The sequence below is a fragment of the Rhea americana genome, unplaced genomic scaffold, assembly GCF_003343005.1.
Source record: "Rhea americana isolate MKP2758 unplaced genomic scaffold, rheAme1 scaffold_51, whole genome shotgun sequence".
Lineage (NCBI taxonomy): Eukaryota > Metazoa > Chordata > Aves > Rheiformes > Rheidae > Rhea > Rhea americana.
Genome location: NW_028186657.1, coordinates 1,832,806 through 1,852,350, shown reverse-complemented (window position 1 = coordinate 1,852,350; position 19,545 = coordinate 1,832,806). Strand labels below are relative to the sequence as shown.

At 41.8% G+C, this 19,545-nt stretch overlaps 1 protein-coding gene across 1 annotated transcript in view; it reads left to right on the top strand.

Annotated features, from left to right (window-relative positions):
- Positions 1–9,640: 9,640 nt before the first annotated feature.
- HTR4 (5-hydroxytryptamine receptor 4) overlaps positions 9,641–19,545 on the top strand; it is a 93,260-nt gene continuing 83,355 nt past the window's right edge. Inside the window, exon 1 of the mRNA XM_085317839.1 lies at positions 9,641–9,713. Within this exon, the coding sequence (XP_085173965.1) occupies positions 9,688–9,713 (26 nt within the window). The 5' untranslated portion in view covers positions 9,641–9,687. The remainder of the gene's footprint in view (positions 9,714–19,545) is intronic.

Here is a 19,545-nt window from a genome sequence, read left to right as displayed (position 1 = left end):
GAGGTTGTTTATCTTTTTTCTCTTCCCATCAGGAATGTCATAGGGCTTGCAGTTCTAGCCTACCAAAGAATAACCTCCAGGGGCAGAATAACCTCTCAAGGTCACGTCGCCCCAAGTTCATTTTGGTTTTTCTCTTTTAGTAACCTGGGAAGGATTCAGTAGTTTGGTAATTTAATTTAAAATAGTTGGGTATCTCAGCTGTGTTTTGAAGGTGCTACACTCAGCATAGCTTGGTAGGGAAAGCCACTTCCTAAGCCTCAGAGAAGCACAAAGTCTAGTTTCTACTCAACCTAAGCCATAGGTTGGATACCACCACCGAGGCTCCCCTTTATAGCTCAGCAGGCCTGAGTGTGACTCACAAGCTCATTGGTTGGGTCACTTACAGCCTCCACCTGGAAAGGTGGACTAATGAAGACAGCAGCAAGGGGGTATGGTGGAGACAGTAGTTGGGGCACAGTTTCTCTTTGAGCCTCCTCACCCTGGATTGTGGCTGTCAGCACAAGGGCAGTGGTGTGGCTACCAGAGCAGCAGCACAAAGCAGCTTCGTTAGTGGCTGAGTACTGAGCCTGCAGCAATTGTTTTGATTGTTTTTTCCCAGGAAAAATTGCATCCTGTAGTTGTTCCCCTCTGATGCCACCGGAGTAAGTCTCTCTGCTTTTCTTTCTCCAGTGTGTAAATACCTATCATTTTCTGAAGGTAGTCCTGCTACTGCTCTGAAATATTTGGAGCAAACTTTTCCCTAGATAAGATCAGAGCCTATGTGCTTAGAAAGTATTTTAACACATTCCATTTCACATCATCTTCCCCTTTCTAAAAAGTAATTAATTAATTAACCTTTTGACTTTCCCTGGTGATACCAGCATCTTAATCAGAAAAGATGATATCTGAGTCCTTTATATGTTTTTTTGTACAGATCTGGAGAAATACATGGTCTCTTGGGGTTGGGATCATTTTAGCTTGCTCCTCAATTAACTAGTTTTTTGAGTGAGCCAGAGATAGAGCAGGTTTAAGATGAATATGCTCAGCTAGTTTTTCACCTGCAGAATCTATCATCTTTTACTGGAGTCTGAAGAAATGGCAGCATGAGTTGGTTAAGTTAGCTACATGTATCTGTGGTGCAAAGCTCTGGGAATTTTGTTTATGCTTCCTTTTTAAAACGTAGTGTGGAGTTGTGTGGCTTTATGCTGCAGCTGAGGGGTAGCAGGARACTTCTGGGTCGGGCCTGCTGGAGTCAGGCAAGAAAGTTAATGGGAAAGTGTGAATGAGATGCAATGCACTAACTTGCATGAGATCAGTGCCCTCACTCAGAGAAATGATCCTGTCAGCAACAGCTTCACACTTTTATTAGTTCACTTGTCTTAATTTACCAGTGTCGGGGAATCTTTAGTGAGAGCAGTCCTTTGCCTGTGCTTATAAATGACCAGGGATTTTTCAGACCAGGTTTGCTCGTGCCCTTGGGCAGAATTTGCAGGTGAGGGCAAGTTCTGCACTTCCAGGTTTCCATGCCATGCTTTATAAATTTTCCCCTAAGTCTCTGTGAGGTGTCCTCTGTTGCAAATATATTTACTCTCACACACCCCAATGCTTCCTGTTAGTGTTCAATTTGGTCAGACAGAAGTAACAAGGAATTCTTAAAAGTGAGAGCTGGAGCTTAAGCTAATCCCTTTGCTCAGTGGAAACTGCAGTAGACAGCAACAGAGCACAACCACACCGAGTTCATTAGTCATAGCTACACAGAAGTAATTGCATGAAATAAAGACAGCTAGGCCATAAAATATTCTTATTTCTTCTGAAGTTCAGGGATTGCAGAAGCATAAACTCAGTGACTGGTGTGTCATTGCACGAGGCTTCAGAGCAGGAGGTTATTTCCTGCTTGTGTTTCACAAGCTGCAAAATCATCTTGTGGCAGCAATAAAAATGAAACAGAGAAATTTTCTTCCAATACCATAAAGTTACAGACATGCATGACACACAGATGGAGAGTGGAGAATGCCCACTACACAATGATACATACTGGAAATCGGGCAGTAATTGAAGATAGTGCAAAGTACAGGTTGCACTCTCCCTCTCACTGTGGTACAAATGAATCAGTGCCCACAGTGCGGTGTCAGCCAGGGAGGCCTCTGTTCTGCAAAGTGCAGTGAGGAATCTTTCCTGGCTTGCTCATCCATTTTGACTCATTATTCCTCTCTTTGGTCCGAATGACGCAGTGCTGTCAAGTGGGTTTTTGCAGGCAGCATGAGAATCTGAATCAGGAAACAAAGCAGGCGAGAAAGGCTTGTCTGCACAGCTGGGAGAGCAAGGAGTGACAACAAATACTAGGATGCTGTAACTGGGAGTGATTCCAGGCTCTTGCGCCTCTTTCGGTGATGTTTCAGGACTTGGATAGCAGTAGGGAGATGTTTCCTTTCACCGCTGTTTTCCTTTGCTGTCTCAAAGTGGCAAGTGCTGGTGTTCTCATTAGGGGAGCTCAGAGCAATACCACCGTTTACTCCTCTGATAAGACAAATGCCCATGTTAACGTGCTTCTTCTTCACGGCTCATCTCCTATTTGCTTTGGAGCAGGAGCTGTGCAGTTCTTTAAGCAAGAGGAGGGAGCCTGCTGTTGCTTAAGCTGCGGTGGGAGCACCGGTGGGTTGCAGTTTGAGTCACGCAGTCGCTGCACGTCGCTACCTGCGCCCAGAGCTCCGCGCTCGGCCTGGTGTACGCGTTAGAAAATGTGCTAACCTCTGCCATGAGGCTCTCCGCACTTGTCTCTGAGTAAAGTTCGTTTTCAGCTGGAGGGAGATATCATGGCTAATAATTAACTAGAGAACTGGTAAAAGCAAGGTTATCAGAGAGAGCGCAGAGTGGCTCGCGGCTGCCGCGGGCTTTGCGTCGCCGTGCGCGTTCGCCCACCGCTGGATGCAGCAGTGCCAAATTAATGAACGGGARTCCTTTCGCAGGCCGTGATTTCCCTTCAGGGTCGCCATGCCTATTTCCAGGCTGAAGGATTTCAATTTTTCCTTGCGCTACACTGCCTTTTTAAGTTCTTTGTGGTGAGGCGGGAATAATAACATTRTGATTTGCCCTTATAAGCACAAAACTAATTCTGTGATACTGTCATGGGAATTACGCCCATCTATTGTTTCCACCCTCATTTCTGATGCACTCACTGAACTCAATCCCCTTTTCTTTCCTTCAGCTACTGATTGATATCTCTTAGTGTATCTCGGTCCTTTCAAGAGACCCACAGTTTCATGCTGGGTGTTTCTAATGGTTTCCTGCACTGAGGGTGTGATATTGCAGGAAAAGCCTTAGAGCATTTGGATTACCAACTGAYAGTAATTGCTAGTGGTGAGAACAGTGGAGTTTGAAATTTCAAAATAATAATGTCACAGTAAATAATGCCTTAAGTTTTATAGCTGTTTTCTTTCCTTGGAGCTCTTATACAARCGTGGATTGGTACAAACAAAGATCTCATGAAAATGTCTCTGGCCTGGAAGAGAGTCACCCTTGAGCAGTCCATAGAAACTTTACTGCCATATATATGAAGAAAATATAGTGGGTTTTTTTGTATTTAATCTTACTGTTACTGAAAATGCTAAAATAAATTTTGCTTTAGTGTTCTTCAAAAGGATGAAATCATGAAGCCAAGGGAAATTCTTAYGTGATATTTTTTGCTATCACTGGCACACACAGAATGGATATTTGGTACCCAAATGTAGACTTTAATCTTTTCTTTCTGAAAGTACAGAATAACTTAGTGGTAAGACTGAAAAGTCATGGAGATGATGGCTGACAGGTTGTGAATGCCAGATTTGACAATGAAGAAAAGCCTGTTTGTCTGCAAATACTCTGGGACAAGGTGCTCATTTCCTCTGTGACCTGTATGCTGTCTGTGGCTCCTGCGTCAGCGGAATACGAGCCAGTTAAACTTAGCACCTGTGGTTTGGATTTTCAAGCCAGAGACTCTCTCCATGAGTTTAAAGAGTCATTTTGTGAAATAGGCCTTCAGTGGAAGGACTTTCTTATGTCTTTTTCTATTTAAAGCAGGACTCTGTTTTCTTTTTCAGGTGACATATCAATTCTATCGTTTTATTTTTTCCTATTTAAGCAAAGTGCTGCTTTTTAGCCTGCTGGAATGACATTCTTTCAAAATCAATCCAGTAATTTGTATCCGGCTGATGAGTGAGGGACCTCTTAGCAACTCTGTCCTTCCTGGAGAGGAAAAGGCCACAGCAGTGACAGAGAAGGCAAGAAGTGTTGTGGGAGGGGGAAATAGCTTTATTACAAATGGATAGTGGAAATGGAGCTATTTTATCTAGAAGCAGTGTAAGTTAGATCGCTCTACTATTCCCTGTTCTTCAAGTATTGTCTGGAGGATATTCTCTTGCAGTACCTGGAGGATTTTGGACTGCTCTGCGGTGATAAGCATTAAATTGTCTTTGGATTGAGGTGACTGTCACTACAAGGTATCAGTTTAATGTAACCTGGGAAGGTCTTGCCAACCGACCTCTGTTAACAACCTCTGTTTCTCTGATAACAATGAGATGAATTACAATAAAAATCACAACCCCAAATAAGAAATGCGGGTGGAATGGGGCAATGTTTTTTTTATTCAATTCCAGCTTAAATTTTTCAGATGTCCAGAGAGAAAGGAACCCCCTGAAACCACACATTCAAATGTTAGTGGTTGTCGTTATGTTAGTGTGGTCCCTATGGCCTCAATGAGGAATCACAAATAGTAGACAAATTTAAACGATTCCCTATACTTCAAAGCATTTATACTCCCAAACTGTGGATAATAACCGTTTCTAGAGGAATGCCTAACAGGCCTTCCAAACATCTATGGCAGGTTCTTCTAATAATGGGTGCCTGCAGGACACCTACACTGAAGTAAGTCAGGTTGCACCAAGTCATCATCACTGCATACCACACTCTGCTCTAAATAGAGGATGYGGAAAGAATGAGGGAAAAGGGCAATTTTTTACTTTATTTATACCTTTTAACCTTATTTACAGAGAAGAGGGAAGTCTGAAAACTAGTGGTTAGTCCAGTAACTCCCAGAGAGCAGGAGGCAGGCCCAGAGTTTAGGTCTGGTCACTCTTTTCTGACCCCACCCTTCTCTGTAGTTCAGCAGTGCAGAAGGAAAGGCACAGTAATATGGGTCGGCAAGTAAAATGAAATGGGCTTTTCAGACTCCAGCCTAGATGCCACTTCATTTAAGGTCTTGCAAACAGTGAAGCACAATTTAGCAATGCAGCAAATGGAAGTATAAGTTTTCAGGAAAATGATTCAACTTTTCTATTACCAGCTCAGCAGTGACAGAAAGTGGAACTAGATAGTACTTGAGTGGGATGGAAATACATTAGATGAGGAATGTGTCAGTGTCTCAGTTAATCAATACCTTGCAAGAAAAATGTCTTGCAAGAATGGTTTAGCTGTTGTCATCTGGAGGGACATTTTCATCCTTACCAAGGATTCCAGCAGCAGAATCAACGAGGGCCACCACATAGAGCAGGTGACTTTGTGGTCAGGTAAGACACATGATTAGCTCTGCTGGCTACCAGATCACTATTGTCTTTGAGAAGCGAATTCTTGATTTATACCTTAAAGCTACTGAATGAGTAGCCATTTTCCCTTTTCAGTGGAGTAATACAACCAACTAAATATTCCTTTTATGTTTTTAAAAATAGAATAAAAGTAATAGAATGTTTCAGTGGGTATAGAGATCTTTGTGATAACATAATAGTACAGATTGTGTGTAACTTTAGTGCACGTTAAAATAACAAATTTCTGGAGAATAATAAAGCAAACAAAATGACCCAAAGCTGAATTCTGAAACTCAGAATCACTGAAAATTTTCCTTTATTTTGTGAGAGTTATTAAAATCACTTTCTGTGCTGACACTTGAAAGAATAGAACAATTTGATTTCTCTTCACTGTGCCTTAACATTGCCCCTCATAGTACTGGCTTTGGAGAAACATTACCTTAGCCTTGGCCTAGGGTGGCTGGTTACTGATATCCCTAAGCAAATTACTGTGGTGAACTTCTCATTGCAGTTCCTGGTACCAAATCCATAGAAACACATACAAGAAGACTCATATTGAAAAGTATCCGATGGGTGAGGAGACTCAGCCTACCTCTTCCAGTAGGCCTATATCTAAGAAAGAAGGCTATGTTAGAAACTAAAAATCTGTTTTATATTAGATATGAGACTGGGAACCCAACTCCAGTTTCCTGGCTATAGCAACCRTGGTGAGCAGGGCAGTTCTCAGCAAGCCCGAGGTGGCAGACACTGGAGAGGACAGAGGAAGGCCTTGGCTTTCCAGGACTGTTTCCCTCAGCAGATGCTGTGATGCAGAGACTGCTCATGAGCCATTAATTAGACATTCACATGCTGCAAAAGGAGCAACTCTGACATGGCTGAAGGTGCCTACAACTCCAGTGTACCCATATTCTCTGTTGGACACAACAGCAGAGATCCCTCTCTGAACTGCAGAGAAGACGTGATGGTCTGTGTGATGTAAGGTTTGAGTTATAGGAAGTCTRTGTTATCTTGCAGAGGCAGAGAACAGCTTCTTAATTGAGTATGAGTAATCACTTTAATAACAAAGAATAGCATCAGATCAGTGATGTGAGCCAGATATATTTACAGAATAACTGTTAGGAAGGGCTTTTTTAGTTGATGGTATTGGCATCATTTTTCTTTCTTTATTGGAACTCCAACTACTGCAAAACCAACCACTGCTTGTAACGGGAGAAGAAGAGGAATGATTCGATTGTAAAACCCAGTAAGGAAAAGCCCACAAAAGCTAAATATTATTTGGGGGTCCTTTCGTTATATGTTCATTGTATACTTCATCATGTGGGGAAAGACGAAAGTGCCAACAGCCTCGAAAGCACAGCAGGTCTCTCTTGTACAGTGATATGATGTTCCTAATCCTGGGGCACTGTGCAGTGTGGCACTTTAAAATGCATTGTTATTTCAGACTTGATTGTTGCTTGTAGATAACAGAGATAACACATTTGTGGAAAAAAATGTTAAAACCTTTTTCAGAGTTGTAAAACTTAGGAATATTGGAAAATGTCATGGATCAAATAAAATTTATGTGAGGTGACATATTAGAAATGTGATGAGTGACTCTCGCACACTATGTGAGAGGGATGCCATAAACACACATAACAGCACGGCAAGAGGTGGTTGGATATTTCTGGRTGAAACTCCTAGTTTCATTAAAATCCTTAACACTTTCAGCTTTTTCTGTTTTGTACCAGATATGTTATTTCTACTATGTAAGAAAACACAAAAAAGCTGAAGAAAATCTTAATGGAAAACAAAGAAAGTTTTCCTGCATTTTTAAGCATCTCATGCTCACTATAACTGAAGGAACAGAAACTCTAATGCATACACGAGAAATCACTTTTTGGTGTATAAGTAAGAACATAGACAAATGGGACTTTTTACTGTGTTTACTCCATGGTAAGAACAGAAGAAGATGACTTGTAGTCAAACGATGCTATAGGGCAGAACTAACTAGTGTTCCTAGAGTGTGTTGGCAGGCAGAGAAGAGTTGAGATTTCATGCATTTTGACTGCAATCTCTTGAGTGCTCTGTTTCATGTTCATGTTGTTATTTCATATTGAGACTGGAGGTCAGTTTTTGCAGAGGYAACTTAATCAGAAAGTGTGCCTGTCACATTATATTTGCAAAATGAAGTAGTGGTCTTTAAGCCATCACATTCCCATTAGAAGCCACCACAAAGTCCCATTAGAAAGACCATTTGTAGACTTAAACTATAAATAGTCACCAAATTCTGTAGGTTTCCACACTTAGATAAAACATCATATAAACCATATGTCTATATATACTGAACTAGTAGTACTGGTAAACACTGAATCAGGCCTGGATAGTGGGTGTTCACTTACAGTGCAAACCTGGCATTACATCCAGGAAGTCTGAGTCAACGTTATTCAAATCTTTTCTCTGAATCCAAGAAACCAAAATAACATTACTTTTATTTGCTTTATTATTAATTGTGCCACAGCAATACCATTGTACTTGGCTCTCTACAGACACAACACAAGGGGCAATCAACAGTCTGAAGAACTGAGAATATATTTTGAATGTGTGATCCCCAAAACTTATCCCATTTTTTCCCACTGAATCAATAGCAGCAAAACTCAAAGTCTTTAGTGTGGTATATTCATTTCTTTGAATTCATGATGGTATTTTGATAGAATTAAAAATCTCATTAATATTTATACCACTGAGTGTTACTGAGAGTAAGTACATTTGCTTTAACCTGAGCTCAAATCATTTAGTTTTTGTAATTACAGTACTACTATTAAGTATTCATAAGGCTGTACAGTATAATGTCATAGGAAACCTATTTTAATTTAGTGGTAAGTAAATGTTTTAATTTCATGTAAAAAGAGAAACTAATTTACCAAGCATTCTCGCTTGTCTTTTCACATCCAGGATTTGCGAGCCTTCTTCAGTAGATTGTATTTAAACTATWTTAAATTTTGAAAGCTTGGAAGTTATCATGAGCAGTCTTAGTCCTCTACTCAGTCCCAATACAACTTACATATGCGTATGCTGTTGTGCATCATTTTGCGTGGGAACATCTAAGCTTAGACTGGAAGAGGTCACTTATATCACACTACCCATCTCCTCAGTATCACCAGCACTGCAATATAACTTCTTAAAAAGTTGGCTCTTGACAAACAAATCTCAGGAATGGTGCCTGTGTTACTGATTTATGTTGCTTGTGTTTGTTACAGTTAMTATGGTATTTTTCCTATAGTATCTAAATCCAAGGACTTACCTGGAGGAGTCTCTGAAGCAGCAGTTGTGGGAAAWTTCAGAAAGCTTTTGGGAGCACGTTGAGATTTCATTTGTGGAGAAGGCTTGTGTGCTTCCTCTCCTTATGTGCTTTGGGACCTGACATTGCATAACATAGCTAAAGCAGCAGAATCACATTTGTCCAGCTGTATTTTGTCTGATCTTGAGCTAGGTCCACAAGACAGGACACAGGGCTGTTCAGTGTGGACTTGCTGAGGTCAGCTCAGAGAGCTTCACACACGTGTCACTGCCTATGCACAGGTGACCACAGTTGGCAGAGGATGATAAAATACCCAGACTTTTCTTTCGTGAACAGACTAGTCAAGGAGACTAACGCTTAAATTGTGAACTATGTCACACTTAGATGAGCATAGGATGGATTAAAAGTTGGTCTTACCTTCCAGGTGAAGACCTGACTTCACTCTTACAGGTGGGAATTTTGTCATTAGTTTCAGTAGCACCAGTAGTACCACTTGGACCTTGAAGTACTCTTTTAGCCCCGTGTTAGACATGAATGGATCTTATATACAGAGTCACAAATGGGTTGTCTGATATTTCAACTTGATTTCGTGCACCTTAGCATTGTGAGATACAATATATCCAGGGAGGTAACAAAGAAAACTGTTGTGAAAATTCTTTGCAAAGATATGATTTAATTTTAGCATGTCTACATAAGCTGTTTTTAAGAGAAATGAGACCAGCAAGGGGGAAAAAACAGTATATGGAGGTTTCTTCACTGGAGTAGACATGTACCCATGACCCGACCCTTAATTTATAACTGTTAACTCTCTCCACTGCAGGACAAGGTCTCTTCTATGGGCATTGAACTCCCAGCTCCCTATGCCTATTGCCTGTGATGGAAGAACTTGATGTTAATGTGAGGTAGGATAAACTGTATTTTGCTTAATGAAATTTGTCTTGACTTTTTAGTACCAGAAGGATAGTTAGATGCTTATGCTGTTGGCCTTTCTCTGTAAAGGGAATTAGCTGCTGACATCAGAAAATTTTCTCTACAGTTTTTTCCTTCCTTCCTCTGAAGACACTAGAAAAAAAATCTTCTATWTCTGACTGTCATGAAAAAAATCCCCAATATACATCTCATCATTTACATTCAAAATTCATAGAAGGAAAATCTATCAGTTCACAAACACCAAGAAGCGCACAGAAACACTGGCTCAGCCAATGTCTGAATCACTGATAAATGGGAACACGGTGTCTATACCAGGAGGGAGGTATGACATTGTATTAACCTTGACCTTATATTTTTTCAGTAACATGCTATTTGCCACTGTTGGAGACAGACATGGTGCAGATTCTAGCATGGATGTCTTTTAAGTGATCTGGTGGATTTTTGTAATTCACTCTGGCAACAGCTGTAGGAGCCAAAACATCACTGTCTTTTTTTCCTGTTTTTGAGTGCCATTTTAGTTCCTAGCAGCCCTCATCATGGTCCAGGCAAGGCTGATGGACACTACTATGCCCCTGGCCATTTATAGGATGTGATGGCAGGTGTGTGCCCTTCTGCTCTCTAATTCACGTTCCAGCTGCACGTGCCCATGGTACTTGGTGCTGAACAGACACAGAGCAAAAAGGCTGCCACCAGCTGTCTCCAGGAATTTTCTGTGAAACTCTAAATAAAATCTCACTCCCAAAGAAGGTCATGAAAACTAACAGAGAGTCACAATATTCATGAATCGACATATTTGACAATTCAGGCTGATGCTTCTGAAAGCTCTTTGGCAACTTTTACTCTTTCTTTCCATATGAAACATTCCTTAGACTTGTGGCACCTTACAGCAGCTTAAGTAGACTGTTCTCAGTGAGTAAAAAAAAAAAAAAAATGGTGATACCTAGGAGAATTAGGCTTTATGAGTGCTTGCCTCTCTCCGCTCCTGGTTGCAAGGCTTTCCAGTGCACTGTGGAGCCTAAGTGAAATGAGAAATGCTGAGGGGATGGAGCTGTTTTGCCACCACAGGGGTGCTTGTCTGCCAGCTCCTCGGGAGCGTGGGCATCACAGAGGGGCTGCGAGGGCAGAGCTGAGGAGGGCGACTCTGCTAGGGCCTTCAGTCAACCTGTCGCAGAAAATGCACTTTGCAGCTGCCCTGGGAAAAAGGTTTTCAGAAGCAGTCGCTCAGGAGACTGCCTTCTCCTGGAAACCGGTTAGTGTGATCGGCTCATTCGGTCCTACCCTGGGAGAGCTGTGTAAGGGTCTCGGAGAAGAGATTTCTGCTTTGGTAAATTACTTCATCTGTTYTCCCACTGAGATTTTAAAAGGCAACATAAAATATTCTTGGGGATCTGACAAATGCTAATCCATGGGAATTTGAAAGCTCTCCTAAATAAATTTTCCTAGTTGTTTTGATCAAACACTGTGGTCAGATCTCGCTTTCATTATACTTCAGGAATGGTTATATTCCTTTTTTCCTAGAGGTTGTATTTCTGAACTGTAATAACAGTCCTTCATTTTGCATGATTGGTTGTGTATATAGTACTTCCTTTTTTGCATATATTTTATTTTGACTCACATTCTTCCAATATATGAATTTTTGTTTTTAAGCACTTTGTCTGTCAGCTACAAGTAAGTAGCTGTTGTTTCTCCTTTCTGTTCCCTGTTTTAATCTTTTTTTGACGTGAAATATTGAACTCTTTTTACTGAAGCCAAGGGTTTACAAACGTTGTTTTTCAGAGTGCAAAGCCACATCATGAGTCAGAGAGATTAAAACACTCCAGTCCTCACTCACCCTCCCTGAGGGGCTCAGAGACACTCCAGTGGAAAGTACAGMTATGAAGGGGACCAAAACCTAGGGAAATGGGAGGTACTTTGACATCATGGGGACAACAGCAASATGAATAGGTTGTGGATGAAACGATTTTGTTTTGAACTCAGCGTTGTGAAAACAGCACGTTTCTCTTTGGTTCAGAGGAACAAGTGTCTCAGTTATCCTATGATGAGCTGCCCCAGAGGATACTAAACCTTTCTGGTGATGAACAGCTTTACATTTCTGTAGCTACCTGAAGCACTGCAGGTAGCAGTATAAGTGTTGAAGAGAATGTTTAATTTACATAGAAAAAGGTGATTATGAATTTTACAAAAGATTGCAGTTTCAAATTAGAGAAACATTATTGGAAAATTTTAGACAGTCTGCTTTGGGACTTGTATTTATCACAGTCAAGGGGGTGGCGGGCCTCATTTTCTCTAATTCTAGAGTTGAAAAATAAATGAGCTCACAAGTTTTTCAGATTGATATTTTATAGGATTTTTCTGATTTCTTATGACTTGATTATTATTAGACACATTTATTATATGCAGTGGGTTAATGAGATATTGTCAGGTGGTTCAGAATGAAAATTTGAACTCTTCAATGGATTAGAATATGAAGGAAAACTGTTGTCTTTATTGTAGACAACTTTGTAAAAATATTATTTGGACACATCGTAAACAAGAGTTTATGGCTCTTCCTACTGAGCAGCTCTAGCACAGAAGATACTTAACGAAAACTGTTACCATATGCTGTTTGCTGCTCATGCCTTCATGCCAAAGGGCAGGAACTCCTGCAAAATGTCCTCTGCTGAGCTCTCAGTGACACAAGCTTTGAGGAAGCTTCCACCCCAGCAGGAGAATTGTAGAAGGTCTCAATTTTTTCACCTTTGAGTGAGATGTATTCTGTGTGCTGGGTTTATCTATGCTGTAAATCCAGGGAGAAGAGCAAGAGAGCACTTTTGTTTGCCCAAAGTGCACCAGCCATCCAGAAGATGGAAGATGTTTGAGTTTTTGACAGGTTTTGCACAAAACGCTTGACTCTGAAGGTGCCTCTTCCTCCATTTGAAGGTTATGATGCACTACTTGGACTCTTCTGTTTGAAGCCAGACCTGGTGCAAATGTTTTAGCAAGCAGATTACTACAGTTTGTGCTGATGCCGAGATGTTTGCCCAAGGTTCTAATGAACCTGTACAAACTTTTAAAATGTGTCTTGAGTTCTCTTTCAGTTCTACTGTAATTTGGTGCATTAATCAATTTCAATTTCATRCAATAACAATAATTATGACAGCCTTGGAGAGAGTGGAAAAAAGCTGACTCTCTTTGGGTGCAAAAGAAAAATGGTACCTGCTGAATATCCATAGAGATGGTTTTGGTATGTTTTTTTTTACTGTGTCTACACTGGCATTTTAGTTCAGAGCAGTAGCGTAGTTTCTCCTGTCATCCCTACATGCAGTGTATTGGTTCAGATCTCACGGAACTTAATTAGGGAGCRTATGAGCTACATTCCTTCTTTGAAGAAATTAAACCAGAAGCTCTGTCAACCACCCTCCAATCCCCAATGAGGACATAGGGGTCTGAACAACTTAGAGGTTCAAACCATGCAATATCCATGTTCAGGCATAGTGGGGCCATTCAGGCAAGGGGACTGGCCTAAATGTAGTCCAAAATACCTCGCCTTGTCCTGCAGGTTTAGGACCCTCTGTGCCAGCTGCTTTGGTCTGCTCATCTGCTCATGTTGTGCCAAATTACCAGCTAATATATACACAGCTTGTATGTACATAAGTCACTCGGGAATCCATGGGCTCCTGTTTTTCTGTGTACAGACCAGGCAGTTGGCTCCTGCAGTAAGCTGTTAGGTACATAATAACTCTGCCTATAAAAACTGTGAAAGGAGCTTCCTTATACCAAGAATGTCCCCTACCGACCTTGCTGAGGAAGCCTAAAAGGCCCGAAGAGGGAGAGTTCTGCTTCCTTTGAGTACTTGCCAATTTAAGTTGCAAACACACCGTGCACAGAGAGAACTGAGCAATGCCCTTATTAAATACTTTTAAAGCCTTCTTAGGCCTTTGGTAAGACTTTCATCATCTCACTGCATGCTGTTCCCTCTAGTCAAGGACAAATAAGATCCTATCAGCATTCTATTCACTTCGTATCTCAGAAGAACTAAATCTGACTCCTTTACACTACTGGGAGCACAGGAGAGTGAAATTTTGCATGCCAGTTTTGGACAGCCTGGTTTGACAGTCTTATGTGTTTTCCCCTCTTTGAGCTCCAGTATGCACTGTTCATTCATTCTTCCCAGTAATATAAATATTGTTTTGGAAGTCCAGTATTGCCAGCTCCTTGGCTGCCTGAGTTTTGACTGACCAGACACCTCAGAGTACTTTTCATGGTGTAGCTCTGTGACTCTCCCACCACCCTACAGCTGCAAGATGCTMCAATGCTTTGTTCAATACGCTGCTCAGAAAAGCTCTGCTGACACAGTTTGAAAGCCATTAGCTTAAACTTTCAGAAATGCTTTTGCTCTGGCATGGGCAGGCTCCACTGTTGTTTACAACAGCTCAAAAGGCTGGAGGATTACAAACATTAACTCTAGGTGATCTGAACTCTTTCCCTCGAAGTCTGCAAACTTCTGTTCGTGATGGCTGATGTTTCCATTAGACAAGCACCCGACTAAAGCATGCTAAATGTTATCCACACAACTGTGTTTTAGGTGGCTTTTTAAACATTTCTGTTAGCCTTTAGCCCAGGAGGCTATGCTCTGGATTTGGAGAACCTGATTCTTTTCCACTTCACACATAGACTCTTTATACAACCTTCAAGCCTGAGATTGATTCTCCCCACTGTGACAGCTGGAGTTGCATGCGAGCTCCAGCAGTAACAGCCTCTGCTGTTCTTCAGGCCCATAACTGGGAGGGAAGAAACAGAGGAAGAGCTGTCTGTCCCTTTATAGTCAGGACAGCGAGAGAGGAACCATGGTTCTGTTGGCTGGAGCTCTTCTCATGTTCCTGAGTGGTAAGGTGAAATCTCTGCTCTCTGAATGAGTTTTTCTCAGTTCTGAGTGTGGCTAGAGCTACGCAGTGTACCTCACACTGTAAAAAAGTTTGTTGCTTCCTCAGGTGTTGGCTGTTATGCTCTTGAGAAATAAGCTTTTGCAAAAAATCACAAAAATGTTCAGTGCAGGTAAATAACTTCTATATAAGCCTTTTTATTGTAGCTRTTGGTGAAGGCATACTCCTTTTGTTAAATCAGCTGTGGAAAAACTATGTATTATTTGAGTTTGGCACCACAGTAATTGCTTTTTATTTTTAAGTTGAGCCCCCAAAACAACTGAATTTTAGATTGATGTTAATTGCTTCTGAACTTGGGTTTATCATCAGCTTTAATTCTCCCAGATTGTTACTGAAGGTATTTTGTGGCTTGAAATACTCTGAGAAATGTGGGGCCTCCAGCCATCCTGTGTAGCGTTCTTTAATTTTGTCTTGACTTTGAGAAATGAGAAGCAAGGTGAGAGAACACGGAATCAAATTGGGCAAATTAGTTGTGTTTGTTTGGAAGCAAAGAGAAGATTTCATTATTTAACCCAGCTGTCATTCCCAGAGTCCCCATACAGAGGGACAGCAGACATAGATATTTCTGACAAATGAACTCCTTGATGATATATCCTCTTCAGTCAGATTTTAGGTCCAAGTTAGTTCCCAGTTCTGGAGCTTTGCTGTGTTGCCCCAAAAGGCTCATTCCTTCACGGACAGTGTGAAGAGGAAGCAGTGCAGCTGACAGCTGGTTCTGGCTGGAATATATTGTCTGAAGCTGGATGGCTGGTCATGGAAAGAGGTAGGAAAAGTGCTCGAGTCTTCTCTCCTTATCTAAACCCGGGGAAAAGCCGGTGCAGTAGTCACTAGTAGGAGAGCGACAGACCCAAAATGCTTGACCTTGCCCTCACTGAGCAGAAAATGATGAAACTAGCACCCCATGGGAGCACCAACGGGTGCCATAGCAGAGGAGTCAGTGTGTTCCCAAAGTTGTCTCAGTCCCTGTGATCCCCCTTGCTGGGGACATTGGCAGCCAGCAAAGAAGAGGACTGAGGAGGCCAAGAACTGAGAAATGAAGCAGACCAGGCAGAAAACCAAACGGAACGTGATCATTTAGAGGAGATGGAGGCAATACTGAATGGTTGGATCAAAATACGCATCTGATTAAATGACCCAAACTATAGAAAATAGAAAAGTTTTAGAAGAGAGCTTATGTGCTCTACAGGCTCTGCCAGTGGTGATTCGTGGAAAGCAAATAGTTTAAGATTTTTCAAAGAGGTTGCAATATAAGTGCTTATTCTTGTACACACAAGCTCTTTTAAAACCTTTCCATCTTCTACAGTTTGGATCATTAAATCATTGTTTATCTCAACCTCTTTAATCAGATTTCTGTTGAGGTGGGAAATACCCAGCTAAAATCTCATTTAATAGGACAGAATCTGCTTAGAACACTCTTCTTTTTTTAGTCCACTTTCTAAAGGAAGATCAAGTCTAATCCTCCTATAATACCTGCCACATCTGTCCAGAAAGGTATTCGCTCATGCAGTTCTATGGGAGATGGATGCACTGACATAGCAGATTTTCTGCCAAGTCCTACCTTCTCCGTCTGTATCCTCCAGAGAGGAACAGTGCAGTGATCAGAGTAAATGAGAGCTAAGTATTTTCATACCTTGATCTACAAGTGATACAGTGTCCTCTCCTGTGTGTTCAGCTGCCACAGATAACCAAATTCACTCTTAAGAATAATGGCAGGCAGAACACACAGTGCCAGAGAGGAGTGAAATAAAACCCTATGGGTCCTCTATGAGGCAAAACTTCCAGTATAACCATTATATAAACTATGCTGTTGAAGAAAAGGGACCATGTATTCGTAGGCATTTGAAAGCAGGTCAGTTGCTGGGGGTTGTGTGATTTAGGTGCTGCACCTCCAGCTGCTTCCTCTGGGGTGCTGGGGCAGCTGGGCACCTACCCAAGAGCCCACCAGCTGCGAGCCCTGAAAGCACACGGCATTTCTGAATTTGCAGCCATAAGTTTCACTGCATATTCCCCATTACCTGACACCAGGGGCAGGAAGGGAGCTAAGCAGGAGAGCATAGGGAAGGGAGGCTTGGTGCAGAGGTTCACTTTGTGTTTTTGCACTATCTGCCGAAAATCATTGATAGCCAAACAAAGCCCTGTGAAAAGCTCTCTGCACCAAAGCCTTCACAGAGCCCGGACTCTGCTCAGCAGGAATGGTAGCTGTTAACAGCCTGGGTACTTTTCATATTGTTGAACTTTTTTCTGTTTCTAGAGAAACACTTTATAGCACTATATTTACCAGAACGTCTTTCCAAACACATCCACCAACACTTAATTAATGGAATTTTTAAGCCTGGCTCTAACTTCTGCAAATGAATAGTGTGCTCCCTTATGGCAGCTGTGGAGCAAGTGAAACATATATAATCTCTGTTATACTTCAGAGGGTGCAGATGCAGAGGGGCAGCTCCACAATTTGTCTGTTTGCTGAGCCCCCCCGAGGGAGATAAGGCCATAACACACTACTGTGTTGTTACACTCCACTTTTATTAGTGTGCCCTGAGGGATCTTCACAGATGAAAGTGTCCTTGACGAAGAGCTGGGCTGTAAAAATTAGCTTTTTGGTGACTTTCAGCATAGGTTTTCTTTAGCTTCAGTGTCTCTCCGCAGAATGGCAGCTGGTAAAGATTTTGAAAAGGATTTGAAAGGCAGTAATAAGGGTAGAAAATTGTCCCAAAGCCTGGGACATCCTGAGACAGAGCTGGCTATAGGGGTTGGCAAAAATGGGAAGTTGCCCAAGAGAGCAGCAGATTGCCAAAATGCGGAAGATAGTCTTGACCTTGTTGCCCACTTGTCTAACCCAGATAAGGGCAGGCTGGCTGGCAGCTGCTGGGGGAGGATCCATGGACTTTTCAGGACTCTCCTTTGACTTTTCAGGCTTGACCCTCATCCTCAGGCTGGCAAAATTAAATTTGTCTCTATGTGTGGGACTCTCTGAGCTGGCCATGCTCGGAGGTCATGAGGGAGGAATCTAGGACTGGAATATCAGAGTGTGTTAAGAGACAGGACTGTGAAACCAGAGCTGTGGGAGGACAGATTAGTGATGTTTGGGTTAATAGGCCATAGTGAGTCATATTGACAAAGCTGTGTTTAATTATACAATGGACATAATGTTATGTATCAAAACTAAGGGGTATTGGAATTGGGGTAGGTGGAAATCTAATGGCTCTTGCTTGCCTCTCAGTTACTTAAAATTCCCTGAGTTGCTTTTGGAAAAGTGCCAGAAGACAATCATGAAGCYCTGGACAGACATCTATTCCAGGACTACTGTCTTGAGAATTGGGGCTGCAATGCTGAAAGCTGCAGTGAGCTGTTACCAGCTCCATATCGCTGCTGCAGTGCTACAATAGTATATGCAGCTACAGAAAGAGCCATGCAGAAAGAGCCATTCACAGCTTCGGCAAGAGCATTTGTAGTATCTCAGATATGAAAGATACTGTGTCAAAATGTGTTCAGTGCTGTTTGCTGGGCTCTGGATTTAGAGCTTGCTATGGATAGTACAAATTACTGTTGACAGACTACTACCTTGGAGCGAAGTGCATCTACTACGCAGACAAGAATTGTGCTCTTCTTCTTACCTAGTTCAGTATTTCCACTATATATTTTGCTCTTATTGTACTATGGCAATGAATCATCAATTATATGACTCCCTGATCTGGCAAATAGGTATGCTGCTTTTACTGCTATTTAAAATTATCTTTACTCACTGTCTGAACTTACTGTCTTGCCCCACCTGTTAACCAAGCAGTTGTCATCACATGTCCTCTGAGCAACAGCCTCTGGCTCCTCAAAGTCAGGACATGATTAGAAGAGGCAGTTGTCTGTACACAGGCTTTGGCATCTGACAGACAGAAATCCGTCGGAGCTGAAGCTTTCAGGGAGTGTTTGGCTGTTTGAGTGAATCTATTGTAGGCTTAAAAAAAAAAAAAAAAAAAARCTTGAGGCGTGAGGAAAAATGTTGCAAGGCAAGGGACTCTTCCTCATCCCATGAGAGATGAAGTGACAGCTAGGGTCACATTTGCAAGAAAACTTGCAAAGAGGCATCCCTCAATACAAACCAAGCACTTGGAGGCCAAACTATCCCATTTTTAAGCCCACATACAGGATATGGAGATTCCACCTCTAATATGTGAATTTTTGCAATTGGTCTAGCTTCTGCTCTCCTTTCAGTCAGTGTAAATCGAAATGCATTACAGAAATTAAAGCATAGGCATCTTAAAAACATATTAAAGCATAAATCTTTATGCAATTTGAGTCTTTCTCAGGATATGGTAGCTGGACCATAGGAAGAATTTGATATCACACTTGCCAGATCCCTTTCTATTTCCCATACTTGAGGAACAGTAAATCCAGAAGCTTGAAGAAACATCCTTGCAGAAAAATCCATGGGAACATAATCTCAGCATGCTCCAGTGGTGCTAGAGACAGGAACCCAGTTTTCCAGCTGTGTGCTAGAATGGCTCTGATAAAAAAGATCAGCGGTTGAACTTTCAGCTGCACATCCTTATTGCTGTAATTTGAGAGAGGAATGAAAGAGGAAGAAAAGTGCTCTGCTTGCTGCTAGTGAGGGATGGGATGGGGTGAGCATGATGCTTTTAAATACCTATCTCTCTCTGTGCCAATGGATCAAAGTGAAAGAGTAAGAGTGAATAAAGCAGAGCATTTTTCTTACCTCGATACATAGGCTTCTGCTTACCCAAAAGCAGTGGAGACATGTTGTAGCTGGTCTGGGGTCGCATCTGTCTTCTCCCGTCCCTGGGCACTTACCTCAGAGCTCATCTCTAACTATGGCTCTGTGCACAGAGGTTGTGTATGCCTACCAAGAGTAAACATGGAAACTTTCCTT